We start from the raw sequence: 27,316 nt of genomic DNA on the forward strand, positions 1-27,316 counted from the left end.
TTTAATTTAGAACATACTAATGTAATTTGATATGAATATCTCCACTTTTTAAACAAGTAAAGGAACCAAGCAAGCCTAGTTCAGCCAGCCCATGATTAGAATGTATGAATGTTTTTGCCCTTACTGGATTCAAACCTGGGTCTCTCATGTGAGAGGCTTTGTCTTTAACCACAACGCCACAAAGCGATTTTGTCCAACATTAACATCACACCAAGTTTGAATATTTCACCAGACACCATTAAGCAATGTGTTAAACTGACTAATGTTTCTTATGATGTTTACTTCCACCACAAATCGCATCTATGAACAGTATGGCTTGTGCCACTGGCCGTTTTAACAGCCTATTAGCCAGTAATAGGCTTACTCAATCAATCAATCAATCAATCAAACCTGATTGATTGATTGATTGATTGAGTAATAGGCTTACTAGTATCTACAAACTTACTACTTGGAATAGCCATAATAATTGAGCAATTGCTAGCGAGACTCACTCACTCAGTCAGTCAGTAAGAGACATTTGCTCTTCTTGGCTCTGCTTAACCGATCTGGCAGAAATTTATTTCAAGTAATAAGCTACAAGATGTATCATTACAAGCTATTGTTCAGAGGATTGCAATTTTACCACAGTCACTAAGTACTCCGTTCACCAGCATGTAGATGTAACATTGCCCGGCACTTGGCAGGCCAAAGACTGTTTAATCCGGACATTAGAGTAGTCACATATGTGAATGTGTGAAGCCAACCTGTTAGATGCTGTACAGCCTTTCCTTGTAGTTCCATCTTCAATTGATTAGCCAGATAGGCAGCCACCTAAAGTGCCTAACAAAGACAGTTAATACAGTGCCACTTTGATCACTTTGTGATTGGACAACAGCAAGATAAACATGCCAATTGCCTTTTTCTATGACATCAACATAATGTTAACATTTTAACCCATTTTTACCAGTTTTTCAAATAAGTAGTTTGCATTGCATTTTTCCACTTTCCCATTCTTCAATACTATAGAATTTACACAAATGCCGTACTCTACCTTTGAGTGTTCTTGTAGTGTATTTGAACATATTTTAATAAGATTTCATGTTGTTAAAATTGTGGAAAATCCTGTTCAAATCTAAAATATTGAAAACGTTGTTAATAAAAAGTTGTATTACATACAATTCAGTCAGGTTCAAGAAGTATGGCAATCAAATCACATCTACAAAATTGAAATGTCATTATCGGATCAGTACTCGGGTTAAGCAGATGCTCAAAGCTCAGTACTCCAAATGGATATCGACAATGATGCTTTCTTTCAGTAGAAAGAAAGCATCAAAAGAAGCCCGTGACATGAACAATGGACATTGGATTGTAAATATATTGAATTTCACTGCTCTTGCTTGTGTAATCATGAAGTGTTGTGTTTACCTGAAAAGGCCAGAGGGTGGCAGCATTACATTCTTGTGGGTAGAGTAGAATAATTACTTGGAATTGCACCAAAGTGAGCATGTTTCTGCTTATGTTGCTTTAAATTGTTTACTTACCTTACAACCCAACAATTGTTTGAATAGGAATATAATGTTCTTGAAATGGAGGGATAGGATTATTTTTTTATTAGTAGTACAATCTTCCTGACAAAGTAACAATCATGTGACCAAAACTGAAACTGAAAGTTTCAAATGAAACAGACTAAATAAAGGCGAAACATGACACAAGATAACAAAATCTGAGTTTTAGCATTTTAAATAATCTGTAAACATTCTTATTATTTGAGTTATCAAATGTATTTGTGGAATTTTAAAATTGCTGTTCTAAGCCATTCTAAGATTAACTTTTCATACCGACTTTTTTAATACATCTGAATATATATACTTATTTAATAAAACCTATTTTAATTAGGAGAAATAGTCTTATGGAAATGGAAGGCATACAGGCTTCTGTATCATTTAATGAGAATGTTTGTATCCGCCTATTATGGACAACAAGGAAGTAAGAACAGCTTCAAACGTGTCTGCAGAATTGCTGGTAAGGGAAGTCAGTGAAACAACAAAGCACAAAGGCCATCTGCCAACATGTCTCAACCTAATGGTAAGTACCATTAATCCGTTCATACAAACTAGTAGTATGTAAGAATGAAATGTCTGTTTATGTTACTTATTGATGAAAGAACAGATTTAGTTTTTTTCCATGGCATTATGAAAGCAGAGTGCTCTTTCTGTGAGTTTCTCTTCTGTCATTGCTAAGTGCAGTAGTTGTTTTACTGACAAATATTATTAAATGGACTTGGATAAGGCTATGAATGTAAAGAATGGCACTATAGTCTCCTTTCACCTCAGTTATTTAATGTCCGATTTACTTGACAAAATGTGACATTGTTGTTTCCTTTTGTTGATGATATGACAACTTAATATCAGACTCCTTGTAAGTCATATTCATATGCGTTTTTGTCTTCAAAAACACTATTTTGCTCAAAATGTATCATCTAATCTTCATTTATGAGATGGTGAAAAGATGTGACATTGTTAAAGTATAACTAATATACAGGAAAAATAAGTTATGTATTGTAATAACAGAAAATATCCATAACCTATCTGCATTAATAGTAGAATGACAATATATTTTTGGGGGATGCATACAAAAGCGCAAATGAATTTGCAGATTCTCTTATGAAAAACAAATGCCAGACCGGCTTCTGTTGTCAAATGGAAAAACTGAACCCTCCCTCTCTTCTAGCAAACTAGCAAACAGGGCCAAGCAAAGTTCCCTGTTAGATTTCTGCATCCTTCACAAAATCTCTGTTCAAGTGAGAAAAACAAGAAGTGAATAGTGTAGGGAATGATTGTGACATTTAAATTGTGTCGACACAAAAAGTAAATAAAAAACACTAATGTAGGTGGGAGGAGTGGGAATGAGGAAAGGATTTGTTTGAATGCAATACACCAAACCAGCACTGTTTTGTGGGGGAAAAAGTGGAGGATGCCGTAGGATAACATAAAATGTGACCCTTTTTAACATTTGTATTAGAATGACTTATTTCTCCTTGATATTTTTGGTGTAGCAGTTAAAAGGACATGTTGGTCATTATGGTGCAAAGCCACCAGCCGAGTGTTATGTTTTTATTTTTAAATAAATTGTGATTTATTGGTACATCATTGAGACTTCAGTCTCCCTCCTGCCACAGTACCTAGAATTATCAACCCACACAATAGCAAGAGAAATGTTGTACAGACATCTACTCCTACTTTGTAGAAAGTTCAGGTAAGTTACATATAGAACATTAATATGTCCACCTCACTTTTATTACATTTAAAATGATATTAATCAGTGTAATGATAAGCAATCCGGACTCCTGATGCTATAACATTAGCATCAGGAGTCATTATCTAGTTTCAGTGGGTGTTTACTTTTACAGTGGGTAAATGTAGCATTAGCTATGTTGTGAAAATGAGCCTTAATCTCAGTACAAACGCCTTTTTCATAGTTTAATTTCAATTCAAACTGTGCAATAATCATTATTGAGGAGACTGAGCAGTTCTGGAGCACAATACTAACAACCTATTGCAGCTCTCTGTCCTTCAGCTGTGTAATTTAATCGAATACCAAGAAAAATAGTTATTTGAGCCAAAAACATTTGCTTTTGAACATACCAAACTTTTTAAAAATGTCTAGCCTAATTAAAAAATTTTATTTAACAGGTTACACATCTTTAATAATGAAGAACATATATAATTCTCTGGAAGCATCCCAGTTACCCTACAACACGCTCATGAGGCTCAAAAAGCCTCCAGGCATTGGTGCCGCAAGAATTCATGAAACGCACAGGTTATTTGTGTCCTATTTCACTTAATATGAAATTAAGTGAAATTTCATGTTGCCTCCTTTGTTTTCACAAGTATAGCTGCAGTTGTTTCTGTTCTGCCGAATATGACACACAGAGGTAGCTAGTGATTTTCTACTCTCTAATACACTCACCTAAAGGATTATTAGGAACACCTGTTCAATTTCTCATTAATGCAATTATCTAATCAACCGATCACATGGCAGTTGCTTCAATGCATTTAGGGGTGTGGTCCTGGTCAAGACAATCTCCTGAACTCCAAACTGAATGTCAGAATGGGAAAGAAAGGTGATTTAAGCAATTTTGAGCGTGGCATGGTTGTTGGTGCCAGACGGGCCGGTCTGAGTATTTCACAATCTGCTCAGTTACTGGGATTTTCATGCACAACCATTTCTAGGGTTTACAAAGAATGTGTGAAAAGGGAAAAACATCCAGTATGCGGCAGTCCTGTGGGAAAAATGCCTTGTTGATGCTAGAGGTCAGAGGAGAATGGGCCGACTGATTCAAGCTGATAGAAGAGCAACTTTGACTGAAATAACCACTCATTACAACCCAGGTATGCAGCAAAGAATTTGTGAAGCCACAACACGCACAACCTTGAAGCGGATGGGCTACAACAGCAGAAGACCCCACTGGGTACCACTCATCTCCACTACAAATAGGAAAAAGAGGCTACAATTTGCATGAGCTCACCAAAATTGGACAGTTGAAGACTGGAAGAATGTTGCCTGGTCTGATGAGTCTTGATTTCTGTTGAGACATTCAGATGGTAGAGTCAGAATTTGGCATAAACAGAATTAGAACATGGATCCATCATGCCTTGTTACCACTGTGCAGGCTGGTGGTGGTAGTGTTATGGTGTGGGGGATGTTTTCTTGGCACACTTTAGGCCCCTTAGTGCCAATTGGGCATTGTTTAAATGCCACAGCCTACCTGAGCATTGTTTCTGACCATGTCCATCCCTTTATGACCACCATGTACCCATCCTCTGATGGCTACTTCCAGCAGGAAAATGCACCATGTCACAAAGCTCGAATCATTTCAAATTGGTTTCTTGAACTTGACAATGAGTTCACTGTACTGAAATGGCCCCCACAGTCACCAGATCTCAACCCAATAGAGCATCTTTGGGATGTGGTGGAACGGGAGCTTCGTGCCCTGGATGTGCATCCCACAAATCTCCATCAACTGCAAGATGCTATCCTATCAATATGGGCCAACATTTCTAAAGAACACTTTCAGCACCTTGTTGAATCAATGCCACGTAGAATTAAGGCAGTTCTGAAGGCGAAAGGGGGTCAAACACAGTATTAGTATGGTGTTCCTAATAATCCTTTAGGTGAGTGTACAATGGTATAATTAATTAATACATCAGTTCAGTACATTTCTATAATATTCATTAGACCAGAACATCTTCTTCCATTGCTCCGCAGCCCCATACGGAACAAATTACAATGAACTGTGTGTTCTGATACCTTTCTATCAGTACCAGCATTAACTTTTTTAGCAACTTGAGCTACAGTAGCTCATCTGTTGGATCAGACCATAGGGGCCAGCCTTCGCTCCCCACGTGGAACAGTGAGCCTTGGCCGCTCATGGCCCTGTTGTCAGTTCACTGCTTTTCCTTCCTTGGACCACATTTGATCTCAAAGGCCAGATCTCAATCGAAATGAGAATGTAAAAAACTTTTACAATTGTGGTTCACAAAAGCTTCCCATCCAATTGGACAGAGAGCAATTTTGCAAAAACTGCCACATGTGCAAAGCTGTTAGAGACTAATCTAAATAGACTCTTGGCTATAATTGCAGCCAAAGGTATCTATTCTAAATCTGATTAAAAGGGGTGAAATCTCATGCAATACATTATTTTCAGATTTATACTTTTTATTAATCAATGAATTAATTTAAAATGTTTTCACTTTGACATAATACATTTGTATGTGGTGTGTGGCAAAACTTTTTAATGTTAAAAAGGCTGCCCTGTTTTACCTCCCCTCTACCGAACTTTCCGCCAGTCCCAGCAACGTTACATCACTGTTAGTTGAGTGGCACTGTTGCCATAACAACCACGGTTCACCAACCGAACGGCGGGAAGTGCACGCACCGTCACTCACCCTGTATGCCAGGGGTATTCAAATCTTACACTACAAGGGCCGGGGCCTGGTGGTTTTCTGTTCTACCTCATTAATAATTGGACCCACCTGGTGTCTTAAGTCTGAATAGGTCCCTGATTAGAGGGTTGTAATGAAAAAATGGTGTGGAACTGGCTTCGAAGGCCAGATTTGAATACCCTGCTGTATGCCCATCTGGGAACAGTTACGTGAGAAGCTGCAAGTTACCAACCTTAAGTGTGTGGAATATACATTGAACAAAATTATAAATGCAACACTTTTAACATGAGCTGAACTCAAAGATCTAAGACTTTCTCAATGAACACAAAAGGCCAATTATATTGTTCACAAATCTGTCTAAATCTGTGTTAGTGAGCACTTCTCCTTTGCCGAGATAATCCATTCACCTCAGAGGTGTGGCATATCAAGCATGATTATTCCACAGGTGTGCCTTAGGCTGGCCACAATAAAAGGCCACTCTAAAATGTGCAGTTTCACTGTATTGGGGGGGTCCGGGGGGGTCCGAAATCCAGTCCGCATCTGGTGTGACCACCTTTTGCCTCACGGAGTGCAACACATCTCCTTTGCACAGGTTGTTGATTGTGGCCTCTGGAATATTGGTCCACTCCTCTTCAATGGCTGTGCGAAGTTGCTGGATATTGGCAGGACCTGGAACACACTGTCATATACGCCGATCCAGAGCATCCCAAACATGCTCAATGGGTGACATGTCCGGTGAGTATGCTGGCCATGCAAGAACTGGGATGTTTTCAGCTTCCAGGAATTGTGTACAGATCCTTGCAACATGGGGCCGTGCATTATCATGCTGCAATGTGAGGTGATGGTTGTGGATGAATGGCACAACAATGGACCTCAGGATCTCGTCACGGTAAAATGCACCTGTGAAAGACACACGCCTACCCATACCATAACCCCACAGCCACCATGGGCCACTCGATCCACAACGTTAACATCAGTAAACCACTCAAGCACACAATGCCATACACACTGTATGCCATCTGCCCTGTACTGTGAAAACCGGGATTCATCCGTAAAGAGAACACCTCTCCAAAGTGTCAGATGCCATCGAATGTGAGCATTTGCCCACCCAAGTCAGTTATGATGACTTTGTGCAGAAATTCTTTGGTTATGCAAACCGATTGTTGCAGCAGCTGTCCGGGTGGCTGGTCTCAGACGATCTTGGAGGTGAAGATGCTGGATGTGAAGGCCCTGGGCTGGTGTGGTTACACTTGGTCTGCGGTTGTGAGGCTGGTTGGATGTACTGCCAAATTCTCTGAAATGCCTTTGGAGACGGCTTATGGTAGAGAAATTAACATTCAATTCACCGGCAACAGCTCTGGTGGACATTCCTGCAGTCAGCATGCTAATTGCACGCTCCCTCAAAACTTGCGACATCTGTGGCATTGTGCTGTGTGATGGAACTGTACATTTTAGAGTGGCCTTTTATTGTGGCCAGCCTAAAGCACACCTGTGTAATAATCATGCTGTCTAATCAGCATCTTGATATGCCACACCTGTGAGGTGGATAGATTATCTTGGAAAAAAAAAAAAAGCTTAATAACACAGATTTAGATTTGTGAACAATATTTGAGAGAAATAGGCCTTTTGTGTACATAGAGAAAGTCTTAGATCTTTGAGTTCAGCTCATGATAAATGGGGGCAAAAACAAGAGTGTTGCATTTATAATTTTGTTCTGTGTAGTTTTTTTTTTAATGCTGTGCGTGCATCTAAACCAGGGCGAGTTGATCTAAAGTGTTTGGCAGCGGGTTATGTGGTGTTTATGGTAATTGTTGCAGGAATGTTAGCAACAACTTTACATTGTATAGCGCTTAGCCTACCTGTTACTCTAGCAATGTGTTTAATACTTCGTAATTGATTCTGTTATATAATTTGTAAAGTAATATTTTCAAGGTATTAGCTAATGCCTTTTTAGTGAAAGTAGAGCATGCGTGCATTACCATTATAGCTAGCGCTGTAAAAGACAATGGCGCAAAATTGGAAATATTACTGGTACCATGTCTAAAATCTGCTGCATTGTGTTTTGCATGTTGAATATGTGGGGGGAAAAAAACTAGTTTATGCTTTTCTTTACTTTCCAAAAAAGCGAAGGACAGCAAAAGAAGAGAACTGTGGCCTCAGGCCATCTGCAGAGAGGGTGAAAATGGTCAACTATGGGACCCGTCCAGTCAACACGTTTATGGCAAACACTTCACTTTCACTTCACCTGGGTCCTGAACACTGTGCTATTTGTTGAGGGTTTGTAATGCTGGACAACATATACTAACCCAATTGCAAAAAACTTCAGGGATTTGTAATTCCTCATTTTACTAGCTGTGTAAAGCCTTGTATGAGAGGATGAAAATTAATGTTGGGTTGGTGCACTGCACTTACATGAATTATTTGGTGTGATGCATCGATAATCAGTACATTCATGCATGTGTATGTGAACTGCCTTATAGTTCCAGGGTGCTAGTTAGTTTGCTAAACATGTTAGCGATTTAATTAGTTTATAGTAACGTTACATTGGAGAGACTACAAAAACAGCAAAATAAAGTGACAGATGTCATAGATATGGAGATTCAGTAAGCCTGTATATATCAGGATATGATACCTCCGGCCACTGGTTTGTCCACTTTGATGGAGGCAGACCGAATGGACACACAACCCCAATTTCTTGATATACTCCTATTTTCTAATTGTTTGCCTGACTGGCCATAGTGTTTGTGCTCATTCATACAAACTTATTTTGTATGAATGAATTGGCAAAGACGTTGGATTTTGTATTAATTAAATGGGCTGCTTACCCCCAAAAAGGGGCGGGAGCAAAATAAGAAGGCAAAGTAACCGGATAGATTCTCTCCTCTAGGCAAGTATTGCATCATGCAATCAAAGCAGACCAGTGCACGATAAGGCCCCTGGGCCGGATCCGGCCTATTGAGTCATACTATCCGGGCCGTGATAGATCCAAAACGTAAAAAATAATACAAAACTAGATTCAAACTTTACAAGTAAAGTTACTGGGGCTTGCTTTAACGCTTTGAAAGTAATTTTTAGCTGGTACACAGATACAGCAAACTTGAAACAATCATACGATTATACAGTATGTACAGTCAATATCCATGTTTGTGTACAAGTAGCAAAAAATCCTGTTCGTAAGGTTACTTCAGTCGCAATATCTTAACTTTGGTTAGAGGTATATATATTTTTTTTTTTCAGATTTAAATAGCTGAGAAGTGGAGGAATATATGAAATACTGTCTAGCTGGCTGGGAAAGGGGGTTAAACAGCAGATTTTTGGGAAGTATTGCTAAAAATCTAGTTGCTACGGTTACTTTAGTTGCAATATCTCCAGTTTTGTAAGAGATATTTTGAAAATTATTTTAGATTTTAATAGCCGAGAAGTATATCAATGTTTAAGCTCCTCCATATTGGTGTGTCTCATTCAGAGAGTATTTTACATTGGAGCTCCATCCATCCATCTTCTTCCGCTTATCCGGGGCCGGGTCGCGGGGGCAGCAGTCTAAGCAGGGATGCCCAGACCTCCCTCTCCCCAGACACTTCCTCTAGCTCTTCCGGGGGGACACCGAGGCGTTCCCAGGCCAGCCGGGAGACATAGTCCCTCCAGCGTGTCCTAGGTCTTCCCCGGGGTCTCTTCCCGGTGGGACGGGACCGGAACACCTTCCCAGGAAGGCGTTCCGGAGGCATCCGAAACAGATGCCCAAGCCACCTCAGCTGACCCCTCTCGATGTGGAGGAGCAGCGGCTCTACTCTGAGCTCCTCCCGGGTGACCGAGCTTCTCACCCTATCTCTAAGGGATCGCCCAGCCACCCTGCGGAGAAAGCTCATTTCGGCCGCCTGTATCCGGGATCTTGTCCTTTCGGTCATGACCCAAAGCTCATGACCATAGGTGAGAGTAGGAACGTAGATTGACTGGTAAATCGAGAGCTTCGCCTTGCGGCTCAGCTCTTTCTTCACCACGACAGACCGATACATCGACTGCATTACTGCAGAAGCTGCACCGATCCGTCTGTCAATCTCCCGTTCCATCCTTCCCTCACTCGTGAACAAGACCCCTAGATACTTAAACTCCTCCACTTGAGGCAGGCACTCTCCACCAACCTGAAGTGGGCAAGCCACCCTTTTCCGACTGAGGACCATGGCCTCGGATTTGGAGGTGCTGATTCTCATCCCCACCGCTTCACACTCGGCTGCAAACCGTCCCAGTGCATGCTGAAGGTCCTGGTTAGAAGGGGCCAACACGACAACATAATCTTCAAAGAGCAGAGATGAAATTGTGTGGTCCCCAAACCTGACACCCCCCGGCCCCTGGCTGCGCCTAGAAATTCTGTCCATAAAAATTACGAACAGAACCGGCGACAAAGGGCAGCCCTGCCGGAGTCCAACATGCACTGGGAACAAGTCTGACTTACTGCCGGCAATGCGGACCAAGCTCCTGCTTCGGTCGTACAGGGACCTGACAGCCCTTAGCAAAGGACCCAGGACCCCATATTCCCGAAGCACCCTCCACAAGATGCCGCGAGGGACACAGTCGAATGCCTTCTCCAAATCCACAAAACACATGTGGATTGGTTGGGCAAACTCCCATGAACCCTCCAACACCCCGTAGAGGGTATAGAGCTGGTCCAGTGTTCCACGGCCCGGACGAAAACCACACTGTTCCTCCTGAATCTGAGGTTCTACTATCGGCCGTATTCTCCTCTCCAGAACCCTGGCATAGACTTTCCCGGGGAGGCTGAGAAGTGTGATCCCCCTATAGTTGGAACACACCCTCCGGTCCCCCTTCTTAAAAAGAGCTGTTTTTGAAAAGTAGGAAAAAATCCTGTTGTCATGCCTACTCTAGTTGAAGTAGCTCGAGTTTAGTAACAGATATTTTCCAAAATGTTTCTGATTTTAATAGCTCAGAAGTATATCAACTTTTTTAGTTCCTTCATGTTGGTGCGTCTGATTCTGAAAGTACCTTCCAAAGAAACTGTTTTTGAAAATGTGGATACTACTATGGTTACTCCAGTTGTAGTATCTCAAGTTCGGTAAGAGATATTTGCGTAATTCTTTCGGATTTAAACAGCTGAAAAGTAGCGGAATATATGAAACACAAACTTTTTGGTCATGACCGAAAGAACAAGATCGCGAGTACAAGCGGCTGAAATGGGTTTTCTCAGAAGGGTGGCAGGCTTCTCCCTTAGGGATAGGGTGAGAAGCTCAGCCATCCGTGAGGAACTCGGGAGTAGAGCCGCTGCTCCTTTGCGTTGAAAGGAGCCAGTTGAGGTGGTTCGGGCATCTGGTAAGGGTGCCCCCAGGACGTCTCCCTAGGGAGGTGTTCCAGGCACGTCCAGCTGGGAGGACTAGGTGGAGAGATTATATTTCGACACTGGCCTGGGAACGCCTCAGGATCCCCCAGTCAGAGCTGGCAAATGTGGCTCGGGAAAGGGAGGTTTGGGGTCCCCTGCTGGAGCTGCTGCCCCAGCGACCCGATACCGGATAAGCGGATGAAGATGAGATGAGAGACAAACTTTTTGTCTATCTTGTTGGGACAGTGGGTTAAACGGCAGCTGATTGTGAAATATTCCTACAAACGCGTTACTGTGGTTGCAATATCTCAAATCTGGTAAGAGATATTTTCGTAATTATTTCTGATTCAAATTATTTCTGATTCAAAGTAGACAAAGATATGAAACACTAACCTTTTGTCTCTCATTTGCAGAGTGGTCCAAATTGCAGATATTTTTTAAATGTTTTGTTAAAATCATTTCTTAAATCACTTTTATTCTGATTTTTTCACATCACAATAGCTGAGAATTTGAGGACGCACGACATCTTTCAAATTTGTCTCTAAGTAGTTCGGAAAGGTGTTAAAGTAGGTTGTTTGCGATATCTGTGACTGTTGAAAAAGTAATTCGAATGTTGTAGTGTAAACAACGGAAACTTCAGAATTCCGAAGAAATCACATTCAAGTCAATGAAGTTTTAAAAGTTTAATAAAAGTTAAATATTTTTGGAAGTATAAAATATATCAAAAGGTTGTATGCAAGCAATTTAATCTGGACCAGTCTACACGTTTTAAAGTTTGAACTAAGTTTCTATCTTACAGTGTTGGAGGAGTAGCTTTCCAAATAATAATAATAATAATAAAAAGAAATATGTCGAAAAACTAACCAGTAATAAAAAAAAACTTGACGAGCTCTGCAGATTACGTTACTTGAGCGTATTTATTTATTTCAAATTAAAAGTCCAGTGGCACTCCCAGTAATAAGTACAGTAGTATCATACTGTCTGTTTAAAATACTTTTAAGTTGAAACAAGCTATTTGCATTGCTATGATACAGAGCTATGGACCAGCACCACAATCCACGCACGTAAGTTATCATTTGTTGGCTAGCGATGTCTGAAAATGAGCCTTTCTAAGAAAAGTTGATAACGAAAGCAGGAGGATTAGCTTTTATTGCATTATTGCTTGTTGAATTTGATATAATTAATGTGTGACATACATTTAGTAATGCTTAGTTTAGTTATGTATAAATGCATGTGTAAATTGAATATTTGCCTTTGAGATGTTTATATGCAATTAACCCTTTTTGGATTCTATATATATGGGTAGCCTCTTGCATGTCTATACACTGTATAGCATTTCCAATTGTACTGATATGGTTTATACTTTATAGAACCACAAGTAATTCAACATTACAAACAAACCTTTCAGTTACGGTGAAGTAAGAAGAGTTTAAGTGTGCTTAATGTGAGGTGGTCAAGAAGAGGAGGAATAAAACCCTTAAACCATGAACCATCCGTCTCGTTCTTACCAGACACCCTGTAGGGGATCAGAAACCATTCAACAGCTTCAGTGAATAGCGGGTGAGGGCATTCTCAGCCAACCGCTCAGATGGGTGAGGGCTATACTAGCCAGCCATTTTTACACTTAATTCAATTAATTTGATTTTGTGAAATAACACAATACATTTTGGGGTCTGAAGTCTGTGCTACAAAGCATTAATACAAAATCTAGATAAAATATGGCATATCAAACATTTGCTAACCAAAGTTTGCAATTGTAGCTATGTTTTGATAACGATGGTCTTGGGCCAGTAAAAAGTAAAGTCGGGACTAATCAAACTAGCAAGTCACTATCCCAATCGGGCCACCACCAAAACATTTGAGATTGTAAAATAATTGCATTATAAACTTGACATCCTCCAGTTGTTTCGTAATCTGGCACAAGCACAAAACAACCTTGCAGCTCATATCGCGCGCTGTTGACCAGTCAAGGGGTGAGTAGTGATTGTGACGCAAGCATCTAGTCAGCATGACAGTCAAGAGGGTGGCTGACAATCCGTCTTGAGGGCACTTGGTTGTATCAGGAATTGAAATCCAGATGCCCATTGCACGACATAACAACTGCATACCTAGTAACTGACAGACCAACCAGTCGCCTTGTTTCCTAGAGTGAGTGAGTTAGTTTTTTGTTTGAAGGTCAGTGTTTTGTTTGAAAGTCATTATTTTTATAAATTGTTTTCAATTTTTTTTAGTTTGTAACTTAAAAGCACTGATGATATGTTCATACTTAACGTTTTATGAGTTAGTTACATATTTACGTAATTCCTGCGATGCTGGGTGGATGAAAATAGTCTTCACAGATACTTCATAGAGGTTTTCCTACTGTTATAGGCTTTTAAAAAAACGATATTCATTGCCATCAATTATAGATTCAAAAAGTGTAATCTTCAATAACAACATGTAATTGTCTTTCCTGAAAGTTTTGTTTTAATAATGAATGGCCATTCTGGCGGGTTCTTCCTAACACAGTATTTCATTTTAGGTCCTGAGCAGAGTAAGAAAGATTGGGACCTGTCTGGTAGGAAGCTGAAGTCACTTCCTCCGAATTTCACAGAGAAGGCTGTGGAGGCCAGGAGGTTGGACCTGCAGAAAAACAAATTAAGAAAGCTCTCTGAGATCTCCAGCATGGTCCACTTGAGAGAGCTTAATCTCTCCAGAAATGAGCTGGTGGACTTTCCCTTGGAGATCAAATCTTTGAGACAACTGGAGCGCCTCTACTTGAACCAAAACAACATAAAGGTAATCCCTGAAGATGTCTTCTGTCAGCTGGGGAACTTGCAGTTCCTCAAGCTTAGCACCAACCGCCTGGCCAAACTCCCAGCAGATCTGAGTCAATGCCACAACCTCAGCTACGTCAACCTGTCCAATAACTGCCTACAAGACCTCCAGGCACTGGTGGGGCTCCCTAAACTCAAGGAGCTGTTAGTAGAACGGAATGGCCTGACTGAACTTCCAGCCCAGTTGTTTCAAAAGGGAAATTCAGTGCTGACCTTGTTTAAGGCCACAGGAAACCCGCTGAGGACCCCACCTGAGGAGGTGTGTGATGGAGGGGTGAGGGACATCCAGAGCTACTTTGCCATGATGGAGGAGGAATCCTCTGACATGCACAGTACAGCCTCTACAGTCAAGACTATGTTTCTGGGATCGTCTATGGCTGGGAAGTCTACGCTGTGTCGCAGCCTGCAGCATGGACGGCCTGTGAGGGTAGACAAAGATGAGAGAACCGAGGGGATCGAGATCAGCGAGATTGATATGGCCGGGGTCCGCCTCCTGTTCTGGGACTTTGCAGGGCAGGAGGAGTACTACTTGACACATCACGTATTCATCACCCCGAGAGCTCTCGTCATCCTTGCTGTCGATCTTGCTAGGTAAGTTAGTTGAATGAGATCACTGTGATATATGCATTAATTAGTGGGAAACACATTTCTGATTGTACATAAGACTATTGTACATTCTTCAAATTTTTACATGAAAAGGATCTCACTCCCGTAGTTTCAGAGGTCACTGTTTTATTGATAGTGCAGTATTGATATATGTACAGAGTGAAGTCCATAAGTATTTAGACAGCAACACAAGTTTTGTTGTTTCAGCTGTGTACTCCTGCACATTCAATTTGAACTTACAAAATGAGGATAAGTGAACATTTTCAGCTTTAATTAAAGACATAATATTTAGTGCTTGGTTGCAAATCCTTATAATGGTAGATTGACTTGTGTTTTAAAAAAATTTGGTCTTTATGTTGTCAGGCTCTGGCAATCATCTTCAAAAATACCACAGCAAAAAACAAATATTACTGGCACTGCTTAACAACCTTTTGTCGCACATCTTTACTGTCTTCTCTGGTCTTTACAATAGTGATAGATGATTATGGGAATTTGGCCTGCGTGTCACCTCACATTTAGACCCCAGTGAAGCAGGACGTCATGACTCATCACTTAAACTACCGTTAAACACTACCGTCACTTAGACATTTATTTGATTCAAAAGAAAAGCACATTTCTTGTCCTTTAAAATAACATCAAACTGATCAGAAATACACTGTAGACAGCGCTTAACTTGGGATAAAATTAGTGCAGGAACTGACAAATTGCACATTAGACTATGTTCATCAAAATCTATGTGTTAATAAGACTTCCATTAAAGTAGCCTATCCCAAATTTCTCTTTTGCCTAAAAAAGGAACCGGAAAACACTGTTTGTCCAAAGTTAGAAGTACCGGGTACACCGTTCCAAACCGTTCCGGCTCAAGTCAAGACATTGTTAATGTTGTTATTGACTACTGTAGCCAGAAACTAATTATTTTTAATGGAATATCTACATAGGTGTGCAGAGGCCCATTATCAGCAACCATCAGTCCTGGTCCATTATCAGGGTGTTTGTTCAGCCATTGTGTTTCCTAATCCAAGTTTATCACTTTAAAAAGTTATGTGTCATTAGAAAACCCTTTCGCATTCATGTTTGCACAACAGAAAACAGTTTTGCTGATTTAAGAAGCTATAAAACCTTTCTTTAGACTGTTTGAGTATCTGAAGCATCAGCAATTGTGGGTTCAATTACAGGCTCAAAATGGACATAAACAAAGAACTTTCTTCTGGAGCTCGTCTGTCTATTCTTGCTCTGATAAATGAAGCCTATTCTATTCTTGAAATTGACAATAAACTGAAGATCCTCTAATGAGAATGGAAAGAGGAGCTGGAGGCCCCGGTGCACAACTGAGCAAGAGGACAAATATATTAGTGTCTAGTTTAAGAAACAGACGCCTCACATGTCCTCAACTGGCAGCTTCATTAAATAGTACCTGCAAAACACCAGTTTCAACGTCAGCAACTCCAGGATGCTGGCCTTTTTTTCCAATCTTCCTTTGTCTGGTGTCTGTGTTATTTTGCCCATCTTAATCTTTTCTTTTTATTGGCCAGTCTGAGATATGACTTTTTATTTGCATCTCTGCCTAGAAGGCCAGCATCCTAGAGTGTTCCTTATCGCTCAGGTGAACTTAAAAACGTAAAATATGAATGCAAATATACTTCAAGTCAAGTCAAAGTAATAACAGTGTCATCTTGCACAATGAAATTCTTGTGACATGGCACACGACATCTACGTAGTAAGAATTAAGAGATATATAAAGAAAAAATATAGCAAAACATAACAATGTAAACTAGCAGCAATAAAAAATTATAATAATAATAGGATGGGGAATATGAACAATATGGGCAGGAGTATTGAATATTATAGATATAGAAAGTATAGCAAAAATATACATAATGTAAAGTAGCAGCAATTTTAAAAAGAGTAGGATGGGGAATATGGGTGGAAGTATTATATATTATAGATACAATAGGAGTGTATTATGCCTATTAATGGTAAATACAAAATAATATTCTAATGTACGTTGATTGTACATGAAAAGACATCAGAGCATCTGGAATGTTCATGTGTGATCAGTATGATCATAGATCAGTGTTGCTGGTTGAGGAGCCTTATCACCTGAGCGAAGAAACTATTTGTGAGTCTGGAAGTGAGTGCCCAGACGCTCCGGTAGTGTCTACCAGACGGCAGCAATTTTACTCATAAGATTTTCTAGGGGTGTCAATAATTGTGAATCATATTTAATTTATTTCACATTCCCAATAATTTTACTTAATTACAATTAAAGTTTGACTGCCCATTTTGCTCTTAAGGATGCCATTACAAATAGAGGTCATTGTGATAATAAATGGTTAATTTGATATGGATGAAATATGTTCAAATTAAAGCTGACGGTCTACATTAACCCCTCATTGTATAGTTTAAAATCCAAAATGTCAGAGTACACCTTAACAGCCAAATGTGTTACTGTCCAAATACTTATGGCATACATTGTATAGACTTGGACAGTACCTTACATTATATGTAAACATTTACCTTTGTAACATCTAAGCTACAAAATGGAAGATCCCCAGTCTTATAAAGAGAAGGTGTGCTTTTGGATCAACAACATCCAGCTTCGCGTCCCTGCCTCGGTGGTCCTACTGGTGGGAACTCACTGTGACCAGTGCAGAGACCAAGAAGAAGTGAGGGACAAGAAGAAACACATTGAGGAAAAGGTTCGGGTCATGCTAGAGGAGAGGAAGATGGTTTTACAACTACAGAAGAATAACCTGAAAGACAAAACCGACCAGTCTCTGTTTTCCAAACAAATGAGTGAACTTGACCGGCTTATGGAATACAATTTACAGGTATAATTTAATCCTTTGAAATGTGCAATGTGTTTGCTCTTGGGCTGGGCCTAACGTTTGCTCTGCACATATATTAATTGGTTTCCATTGTGTTTGCAGGTTTTGGATCTTATAGCTATTGACTGCACTAGGGATGAGGAAATTGTCAAGCTCAAGGAACACATTGTTAATCAGGTATTAACAAAGGATACATTCCCATGTGCTGAAAGGACCCTGCCCAAAAGTTACAAAGAAGTCGAGGTAGCAATTCAACATCTATTGAAACACAACCAAATACCTCAGCACGGTAAGTTAACGGTTAAAATAAAAAATGTATTATTAATCCAGGACGTTATTGGAAATAAGTATGTATTCTTAATTCACTTACTTAGTAAAAGGTTAAATAAAATTACATATCTAAATAAAAATCACCCCAACCCTCATAATTACATTTGTAATGTTATTGTAAATGTACATTGTATGAAAACAGGCTTTCCTAATATGGACACTGTATATGGACAATGAGGCATCTCATTATAATTAGTATTCTTAACTGAAAACAAATTAGACGTCTATTTTCTTTGATACCAGGAATAGTTTCTTTTCATTATCTTCTGAATGACCTCATTCCGTACCTTGAGCTGGGAGAGGAGAACGTACAGTCTATCCTGCGCTACCTCCATCGTATCGGAATCATTGTGTGGTATGAGGAAATCCCTGCTCTGAAGGACAAGGTGTTTGTTCAGCCATCTTTCCTCATCTCAATCTTCAAGGTGAGACTGGATGGTGACAGTATAGACTTTAAATCAGTGATCAACAACACCTGATCCAGAAGAGCTAGGTTTGGAAATGGACACTGACACAAGTTTTGTTATTTTGGTTGTTTACCAAAATATGTTAAAGTCACAGTTGAAAAAAGTGCAGTCTCTCAGCTTTAATGTGAGGGTATTCACATCCAAATTAGAGGAAGGGTTTAGGAATTACAGCTCTTTATTATGTAGCCCCCTTTTTCAAGGGACCAAAAGTAATTGGACAGTTGACTCAAGTTCCTTCGTTATTTCTTCATCAATTAAGCAGGTAAAAGGTGTGGAGTTGATTCCAGGTGTGCCATTCACATTTGGAAGCTGCTCCCAATGCAAGTAAAACAGGCCATCCTTAGGCTGCAAAAAAACTAAAAACATCCATCAACGAGATAGCAGGAACATTAGAAGGTGCCAAATCAACAGTTTGGTACATTTGGAGAAAAAAATAATGCACAGGTGAGCTCTGCAATACAAAAAGGCTTGGATGTCCACGGAAGACAATTGTGGTGGATGGATGTAGTATCCATGGTAAAGAAAAACCCTTAACTACATCCAGCCATGTGAAGAACACTCTCCAGGAGGTAGGCATATCATTATCCAAGGCTACCATGAAGAGAGTACTTCAAGTGAGCAAATACAGAGGGTTTACATCAAGGTGCAAACCATTCATAAGCCCCAAGAATAGAGAGACAGATTAAACTTTGCCAAAAAACATCTAAAAACGCCAGCCCAGTTCTAGAACATCATTCTTTGGACAGATGAAACTAAGACCAACCTGTACCAGAATGATGGGAAGAAAAAAGTATGGAGAAGGCTTGGAACGGCTCATGATCCGAAGCATACCACATCTTCTGTAAAACATGGTGGAGGCAGTATAATGGCATGGCCATGCATGGCTTCCAATTGTAATGGGTCACTAGTGTTTATTGATGAGACAGAAGACAGAAGCTGCTGGATTAATTCTGTGTAAGGGATATATTGTCTGCTCAGATGCAGCGGAAGTGAAGTTGATTGGATGAACAGAAAAACAATGACCCAAAACACTGTGCAACTCAGGAGGTTTTTAAGGCAAAGAAGTGGGATATTCTGCAATGCCCGAGTCAATCACATGATCTCAACAAGATCGAGCATGCATTTCACTTGCTGAAGACCAAACTTAAGGCAGAAAGACCCATGAACAAACAACAACTGAAGACAGCTGCAGTATAGGCAAAGCATCACTAAAGAGGAAACCCAGCGTTTGGTGATGTCCATGCATTCCCGACTTCAAGCAGTCATTGCCTGGAAAGGATACTCGACAAAGTATTAAAAATTGATTTATTTATGATTGTGTTAATTTGTCCAATTACATATGAGCCCCTGAAATAAGGGGACTGTGTTTAAAAATGGTTGCAATTCCTAAATGTTTCATACAATATTTTTGTTTCACCACTTGAATTAAAGCTGAAAGTCTGCCCTTCAATTGCATATTGGTTGTTTCATTTCAAAACCCTGTACGACCGAAGCAGGAGCTTGGTCTGCATTGCCGGCAGTAAGTCAGACTTGTGCATGTTGGACTCCGGCAGGGCTGCCCTTTGTCGCCGGTTCGTAATTTTTATGGACAGAATTTCTAGGCGCAGCCAGGGGCCGGAGGGTGTCAGATTTGGGGACTACATGATTTCGTCTCTGCTTTTTGCGGATGATGTTGTCGTGTTGGCCCCTTCAAACTAGGACCTTCAGCATGCACTGGGACGGTTTGCAGCCGAGTGTGAAGCGGTGGGGATGAGAATCAGTACCTCCAAATCCGACGCCATGGTCCTCAGTCGGAAATGGGTGGCTTGCCCACTTCAGGTTGGTGGAGAGTGCCTGCCTCAAGTGGAGGAGTTAAAGTATCTAGGGGTCTTGTTCACGAGTGAGGGAAGGATGGAACGGGAGATTGACAGACAGATCGGTGCAGCTTCTGCAGTAATGCGGTCGATGTATCGGTCTGTCGTGGTGAAGAAAGAGCTGAGCCGCAAGGCGAAGCTCTCGATTTACCGGTCAATCTACGTTCCTACTCTCACCTATGGTCATGAGAGTTTGGGTCATGACCGAAAGGACAAGATCCCAGACACAGGCGGCCGAAATGAGCTTTCTCTGCAGGCGATCCCTTAGAGATAGGGTGAGAAGCTCGGTCACCCGGGAGGAGCTCAGAGTAGAGCCGCTGCTCCTCCACATCGAGAGGGGTCAGCTGAGGTGGCTTGGGCATCTGTTTCGGATGCCTCCAGAACGCCCCCCGGAAGAGCTGGAGGAAGTGTCTGGGGAGAGGGAAGTCTGGGCATCTCTGCTTAGACTGCTGCTCCCGCGACCCGGCCCCGGATAAGCAGAAGATGATGGATGCATGGATGGCATTTCAAAACCATTGTGGTGGCGTACAGAGCCAAAATTATGAAAATTGTGTCAGTGTCCAAATATCTTTGGACCTAACTGTATTTATATGCTCATGTATTTGTCACATGCTTTCATCCTGGAACTTTTTCAATTAGACATGCAGTTTGGCCTTTAAAGTATCCTTCAATATGGAACTATATTTGGACCACATCAAATGTGAGTGAGAATTCAGTTGTTAACCAGTCAGCATAAACAATGTTCTCAAATATCCAACCCCCCTTTACTCTCCTCCAACCTAGACCATCGTGAGACCCGACCTGGTCAAGCAGCTGGAGGCCTTTCACAGAGATGATTTGCGGCAGGAAGGTTGCCTGGTGGTCCACAGGGGCACATGGGTAGAAGACTTCAGGGAGAAGGGTACCCTGCACAACGTGGCCACACGAATCCTCGCACGCAAAGAACTGAGGCGATTGGGGCTTGACGATGAAGACCTGGTGAATGAGGTGGTCGGGAGCAAGAATGAAGAGGGAACCCTACTCCTCCTCCTGCAGCACTTTGAGGTCTGTCTCCCAGCTAAGCTAGGTAGTTCCCTCAATCCAGAGGCCCCGGAGTTCAAACCATGCGAGCAGTGGAAGACCCCAAGCCCGGCCAGCACTGATCCAGATGGTGCATGTCTCTTTCCCAGCTACCTGCTGGACAATAAAATGGTGGTGAAAATGTGGGGAGAAGACAGAATGGATGATATCAATGTCCATGTTTACTTTCTACCTGAAATCCCTCATGGCTTCTTCCACAGGTAGTGTTGGAATCCAGTCAAGTGTTTAACTGCCCCGATATTTCTCTAAATACATCATTGTGTGTGGTTTATATCACTTGTAGAATTAAGTGTGGTTATTTCTGAAATGTCAGGCTCATCATCAAGACATGCTCCCTGTATCCGACTCACTGGATAGGAAAGGACCACTGCCTGCTCAGTTCAGGAGAGAAACTGCTGCTGATGAGAGAGATCAGTGAATGTAATGATGAAGATCAATACATTCAGATCCGCTGCAGGCGACCTGAGAACAGTGGTACAGTATGCTATTCATCTACAAACCCGATTCCAAAAACGTTGGGACACTGTACAATTGTGAATAAAAACAGAATGCAATGATGTGGAAGTTTCAAATTTCAATATTTAATTCAGAATACAACATAGATGACATATCAAATGTGTAAACTGAGAAAATGTATCACTTTAAGGGAAAAATACGTTGATTTTAAATTTCATGGCATCAACACATTTCAAAAAAGTTGGGACAAGGCCATGTTTACCACTGTGTGGCATCCCCTCTTCTTTTTATAACAGACTGCAAACGTCTGGGGACTGAGGAGACAAGTTGCTAAAGTTTATGAATAGGAATGTTGTCCCATTCTTGTCTAATACAGGCTTCTAGTTGCTCAACTGTCTTAGGTCTTCTTTGTCGCACCTTCCTCTTTATGATGCGCCAAATTTTTTCTATGGGTGAAAGATCTGGACTGCAGGCTGGCCATTTCAGTACCCGGATCCTTCTTCTATGCAGCCATGACATTGTAATTGATGCAGTATGTGGTGTGGCATTGTCATGCAAGGTCTTCCCTGAAAGAGACGACGTCTGGATGGGAGCACATGTTGTTCTAGAACTTGGATATAACTGTCAGCATTGATGGTGCCTTTCCAGATGTGTAGGCTGCCCAGGCCACACGCACTCATGCAACCCCATACCATCAGAGATGCAGGCTTCTGAACTGAGCGCTAATAACAACTTGGGTTGTCCTTGTCCTCTTTAGTCCGGATGACATGGCGTCCCAGCTTTCCAAAATTAACTTCAAATTTTTATTAGTCTGGCCACAGAACACTTTTCCACTTTGCCACAGTCCATTTTAAATTATCCTTGGCCCAGAGAAAACTTCTGCTCTTCTGGATCCTGTTTATATATGGCTTCTTTTTTGACCTATAGAGTTTTAGCCGGCAACGGCGAATGGCACGGTGGATTGTGTTCACCGACAAGTATTCCTGAGCCCATGTTGTGATTTCCATTACAGTATCATTCCTGTATGTGATGCAGTGCCGTCTGAGGGCCCGAAGATCAAGGGCATCCAGTATGGTTTTCCGGCCTTGACCCTTACGCACAGAGATTGTTCCAGATTCTCTGAATCTTTGGATGATATTATGCACTGTAGATGATGATAACTTCAAACTCTTTGCAATTTTTCTCTGAGAAACTCCTTTCTGATATTGTTCCACTATTTTTCACCGCAGCATTGGGGGAATTGGTGATCCTCTGCCCATCTTGCCACTCTGAGAGGCTCTTTTTTATACCCAATCATGTTGCCAATTGACATAATAAGTTGCACATTGGTCCTCCAGCTGTTCCTTATCTGTACATTTAACTTTTCCGGCCTCTTTTTGCTACCTGTCCCAACTTTTTTGGAATGTGTAGCTCTCATGAAATCCAAAATGAGCCAATATTTGGCATGACATTACAAAATGTCTCACTTTCAACATTCGATATGTTATCTATATTCTATTGTGAATTAAATATAAGTTCATGAGATTTGTAAATTATTCCATTCCTTTTTTACTCACAATTTGTACAGTGTCCCAACTTTTTTGGAATCGGGTTTGTATTTCATCTGTCAAGGCATATGGATGAAAATGTATTATAAATTTAAATCAATGTCTTAATAGTAAGAAAAGTGTTGGTTACAATCTTGATCTTTCCAAATATAAGCTGACCACTTGATAAATAAATATTATATTTTTCACTTTCACTCCTGAGGTAATGTAATAAATTGCAGTTGGCAATATTTTGTATACCAAGTCTTTCTCTTTGGCCTGCAGAGTACCGTCGTTCTTGGGATTTTGTAATGTCGGTGATGTCTAAGCTAGCGGAGCTGTCAAGACAGTGGCCTGGTCTATCGCAACACGTCCACACACCATGTAAAGAGAAAAGCTGCACAGCCTACTTTGCCTGGAGAGACTGGCAGGATCTCACAAACACTGACATATATGATCTGTAAGCCTAATTTATTGATTATAAATGTATTTGTCATACATAGGGAATGTAATTCAAGTATATCTTTTAACTTTTTTGCAATTATTAATTTACTATTATCAATTTATTATTATTAAAATTTATTATCAAACAGTTTCTCAACTGATGCACTATTAAAACCCTTAGAAGTATAATATCGCCCCTGAATCGAGCAGTCACAGTGGTCACTGCCTTGCAGTTGGCTGCATTGTTACAAAACCATGGTTTAGAATCCTATTTCTGGATTAGCCCAGGAGATCGTGCATTGGGCATTGCAATTGGCTAGCACCATCTGGGATTTTGGCATTAGTAATGGGATTTTCAGTGTTTAGAAGGAGTTCAATCAAGGTAGAAGGCTGGTGAGTGTGTTCCTTCTGGTGTACATGGATTCCAGTATAGATGTGATGAGAATTTAAATGCAAATTTTTTTATACTGTCCGGAGTCAGCCGGGAGTTACTTTGATGAAATAAGGCCTTAAAGGGATATTTCGTTTTTTAGCATGTTAGACCTAAGTTTTAGTGATGAAGAGTCATCCATATAGTTGCTATGGTCAAAGTTACATTTCTGAGATTTATGTACTTGGCAGAGTAGTCGTGAGAACGAGCCAAATACTGCAGCGAATACTGAAATTTTATTATTCAAAACATCCCCACAATAAATTAAACAATCATCTCCTGGGTTAGAACTTATTTCTAAATCCACACACTGCAATTCTCACATAGCCACACCTGCAAAATTCCATGGAGCTTGGTTCCGAAGGCCAATACAAGGTTGCCGGTAATACCATTTTCTGGAGCTACACAGTTTAGTCTATGTCTCAGTATGTGTTGCTACTCAGCTTGTGTAGATAAGCAAGAGGAGAGTAGAACAACATTGCCAGCATACCACAGCAGAATGCTTTTCTTCAAACGCACAAGTAATAATGTTTGTAGAAAATAATGGTAACATTAGGCCCCAGGAAAACCTTTCTGTCTTTAGAATTCTACGTAGAGATATTTAGAACAGTTTTTGGGGTTAGTCTGATCACTGGAGTATCCCCTGACAGACAATTAAATCATAGAAATTTTATTGATGATGCTGCCACAGTAAAAGTGTAAAATTAGGTCTAACATGTTTAAAAAACAAAATATACCCTTAATCATGAAAATGGAGAGAAAACAGGGTAAAAGTAAAATATAGAAGTAATGCAATTCTTTGTGTTGTATCAACAGTGTGCAGGAGGAAAAACAGCTCTGCCGAAACGGACACACACGGCGAACTGAGCTACTTTTTCCAAAAGGTACAGTATGTTTTTAATGATAAAGTATGTAATTGTTGCGGTAATACAGGCCGTTTACAATGCAGACTTGCCAATTAAATACTTTGTGGTCTTTAGATCCTGTTGTCAGCAGATCCAAAGGAAATTGATGAACCCCTACAAAAAGAAAAGCTTCATCAGAGGGAGAGATCTTCTCTTTCAGTGAGGTCTGCAAATTAAGCCATGAATGCCTAAAGAACATTTGTGCTGCTTGGCACCTGACAATGTGTAAGTTTAAGGTCTCAAACTTAATTTAAAATGTGAGACAACTAAAGGCGCCATAGACATGTATACCGCCATTTCAGAACACTTCATTCCATGATAAATGTTTGCTGTTGATGCTGTTGTCCAAATGTATATTTGTAGAATCTGCATTTTATTATCACAATATTTCTGAGTATTTCCTTATTCCCATACAGTTTGAAAAAAACATACAAATGTACTGAAAGTGTTAATTATGCCACGGTTATCAGCATTCAGGATTACAACCACCCGGTTTATATGAAAGCAATAAGGCACTTGGAGGTGTGGTATATGGCCTGGACACAGCTCTTAGCTGTGTTATTTTGGCAATATACCACAAACCCCCAAGATGCCTTTTTGGTTTTATAAACCTGTTACTAACACATTTAGAGCAGTAAAAAGTCATGGGATGTCATACCTGTGGTATACGGTCCTGAATGTAGATTGGCTGATAGCCATGGTATATGTAAGCAATAAGGCATGAGGGGCTGTGGTATATACAGCTAAGAGCTGTTCTTAGGCACGACATCACAGAGTGATTGATTTTTTTATTTTAAACTCACAGCTGGTTTATGCATTCACCATTCACATTGGCTACAACCAACAGAGTCGCTGTTCATGTAAGTTTGTAGATGTGGTTTGAGGTTTTCCGACATTAGTATTGCTTTGTTTTAGTTTTTTGCATTAGTCCTGCATCCAAAACGTGTTTGTCAAAATTTACTCTGCATTTGCAACTTCTATTAAAAGACAGTTGTATGTATTCAGGATAATATAAGGGATATCTAATTATGTTCAAAATATAAAGCACTGAACACACGCATAATGTACTTTTTGTATCCGAGGTAAAAACATGCTTTGTAGCTTGTTAGAATTTAAATTAATATCACTAGAAAAAACAGCTTAAACAAATTTTTTTTTTTCTGGCTACCTGTACAGATGTTGGCTCCTAACTTTGTTAGCTGTACAGTAGATGACTAGCAAACACATTACACAAGGTTTTAATGTTGACAGCAAGCACAGCAACAGAATATTTAGATACCAAATGAACAGATTAACGATTTGGTTGTGTCCAAAAATAAAGCATTCATCCAATGAACAACCAGATCAAAACATGTGAAAGCATAAACAAAAATTAATAAATAAAGGAAATTTGTGCCATTTTATTGAAAATCTCAAACGGAAAAATCTCATGGACCAAAGATTTCAAATCTATTAATTTCCTTGTGAAAGGTTCCTTGCCACAGGGACTCATACAAAACAATCTCGTTCAGTTACCGTGTGGGCCACAGCAGTGTCAATAATTGTATCATCTGTGACTAAAGCCATCTGGACAGGTCTAATGAAGGAGCATATGCCTGTTCCAAAAGAAGGTGACTGTAAGGTGATTCCTGTAGAGTTTGCGGATAGGTGGGACTTCCCAAACTGTATCAAGGCCATTAACGGCAAGCATGTTGTCATCCAGGCACCACCCTGCTATGGTGCATGTACCAAAATTACAAGGGTCCCTTATCCATTGTTCTCCTTGCTGTGGAGCGTGCTACCTACTGTTTCTGGCTGGTTGATGTAGGTTTGTATGGCAAGGCAAGTGACGGCGGACCCCTGGGCAACTCTGCCTTTGGATAGGCTCTCCTAAAAGGCACCCTGGGACTATCAGAGGACACACCACTTCCCGGAGCAGAAGATCCCGGCCCAGTTCCCCATGTGTTGGTGGCGGATGAGGCCTTACCCCTGAAGCCATACATGATGAGGCCTTACCCTGGACAGCAGTTACCAAGACCACACTGCATCTTCAACTAAGCCAGGATAGTGGTGGAGTGGGCATTTGGCATGCTTGCTTTCAGGTGGAGGATATACAGGCGGGTGCTTGCGTTGAAGCCAGATAATGTGGATGCTTGGGTGAAGGCCACCTCCTTCACACCTACACCAAGAACTCTTAGGAGCACAGACAGAACTGGACCCTCCGAACTGCAGGATGACAGATATGGCTCGTGCAGGTGCAAATAACGCTGGGAGAGGGGCACTGTAAGTGAGGGAAAAGCTGACTCAGTATTTTTCTGCAGCTGGAGCTGTTCAGTGGCAGAA

The 27,316-nt window shown here is 40.7% G+C and overlaps 1 protein-coding gene across 2 annotated transcripts; it reads left to right on the top strand.

Annotated features, from left to right (window-relative positions):
• The first annotated feature begins 1,834 nt into the window (after window positions 1-1,834).
• Window positions 1,835-25,694, top strand: si:ch211-210p4.6 (malignant fibrous histiocytoma-amplified sequence 1 homolog). Of its 2 annotated transcripts, none has more exons than XM_010902842.5 (10): window positions 1,835-2,064; window positions 13,775-14,660; window positions 17,209-17,506; window positions 17,606-17,792; window positions 18,077-18,258; window positions 20,937-21,433; window positions 21,547-21,707; window positions 23,501-23,675; window positions 24,906-24,973; window positions 25,070-25,694. In XM_010902842.5, the coding sequence occupies exons 1-10, from the start codon at window positions 2,049-2,051 to the stop codon at window positions 25,099-25,101; spliced, it is 2,502 nt and encodes an 833-aa protein (XP_010901144.1). In that variant the 5' UTR covers window positions 1,835-2,048; the 3' UTR covers window positions 25,102-25,694. The 2 variants fall into 2 exon arrangements, with proteins under 2 accessions (XP_010901144.1, XP_019899679.1); XM_020044120.3 differs by lacking the exon at window positions 1,835-2,064 and adding an exon at window positions 12,596-12,845.
• The last annotated feature ends 1,622 nt before the right edge of the window (window positions 25,695-27,316 follow it).

This window comes from Esox lucius, chromosome 2 (genome assembly GCF_011004845.1).
Source record: "Esox lucius isolate fEsoLuc1 chromosome 2, fEsoLuc1.pri, whole genome shotgun sequence".
NCBI classification, from domain to species: Eukaryota; Metazoa; Chordata; class Actinopteri; order Esociformes; family Esocidae; genus Esox; species Esox lucius.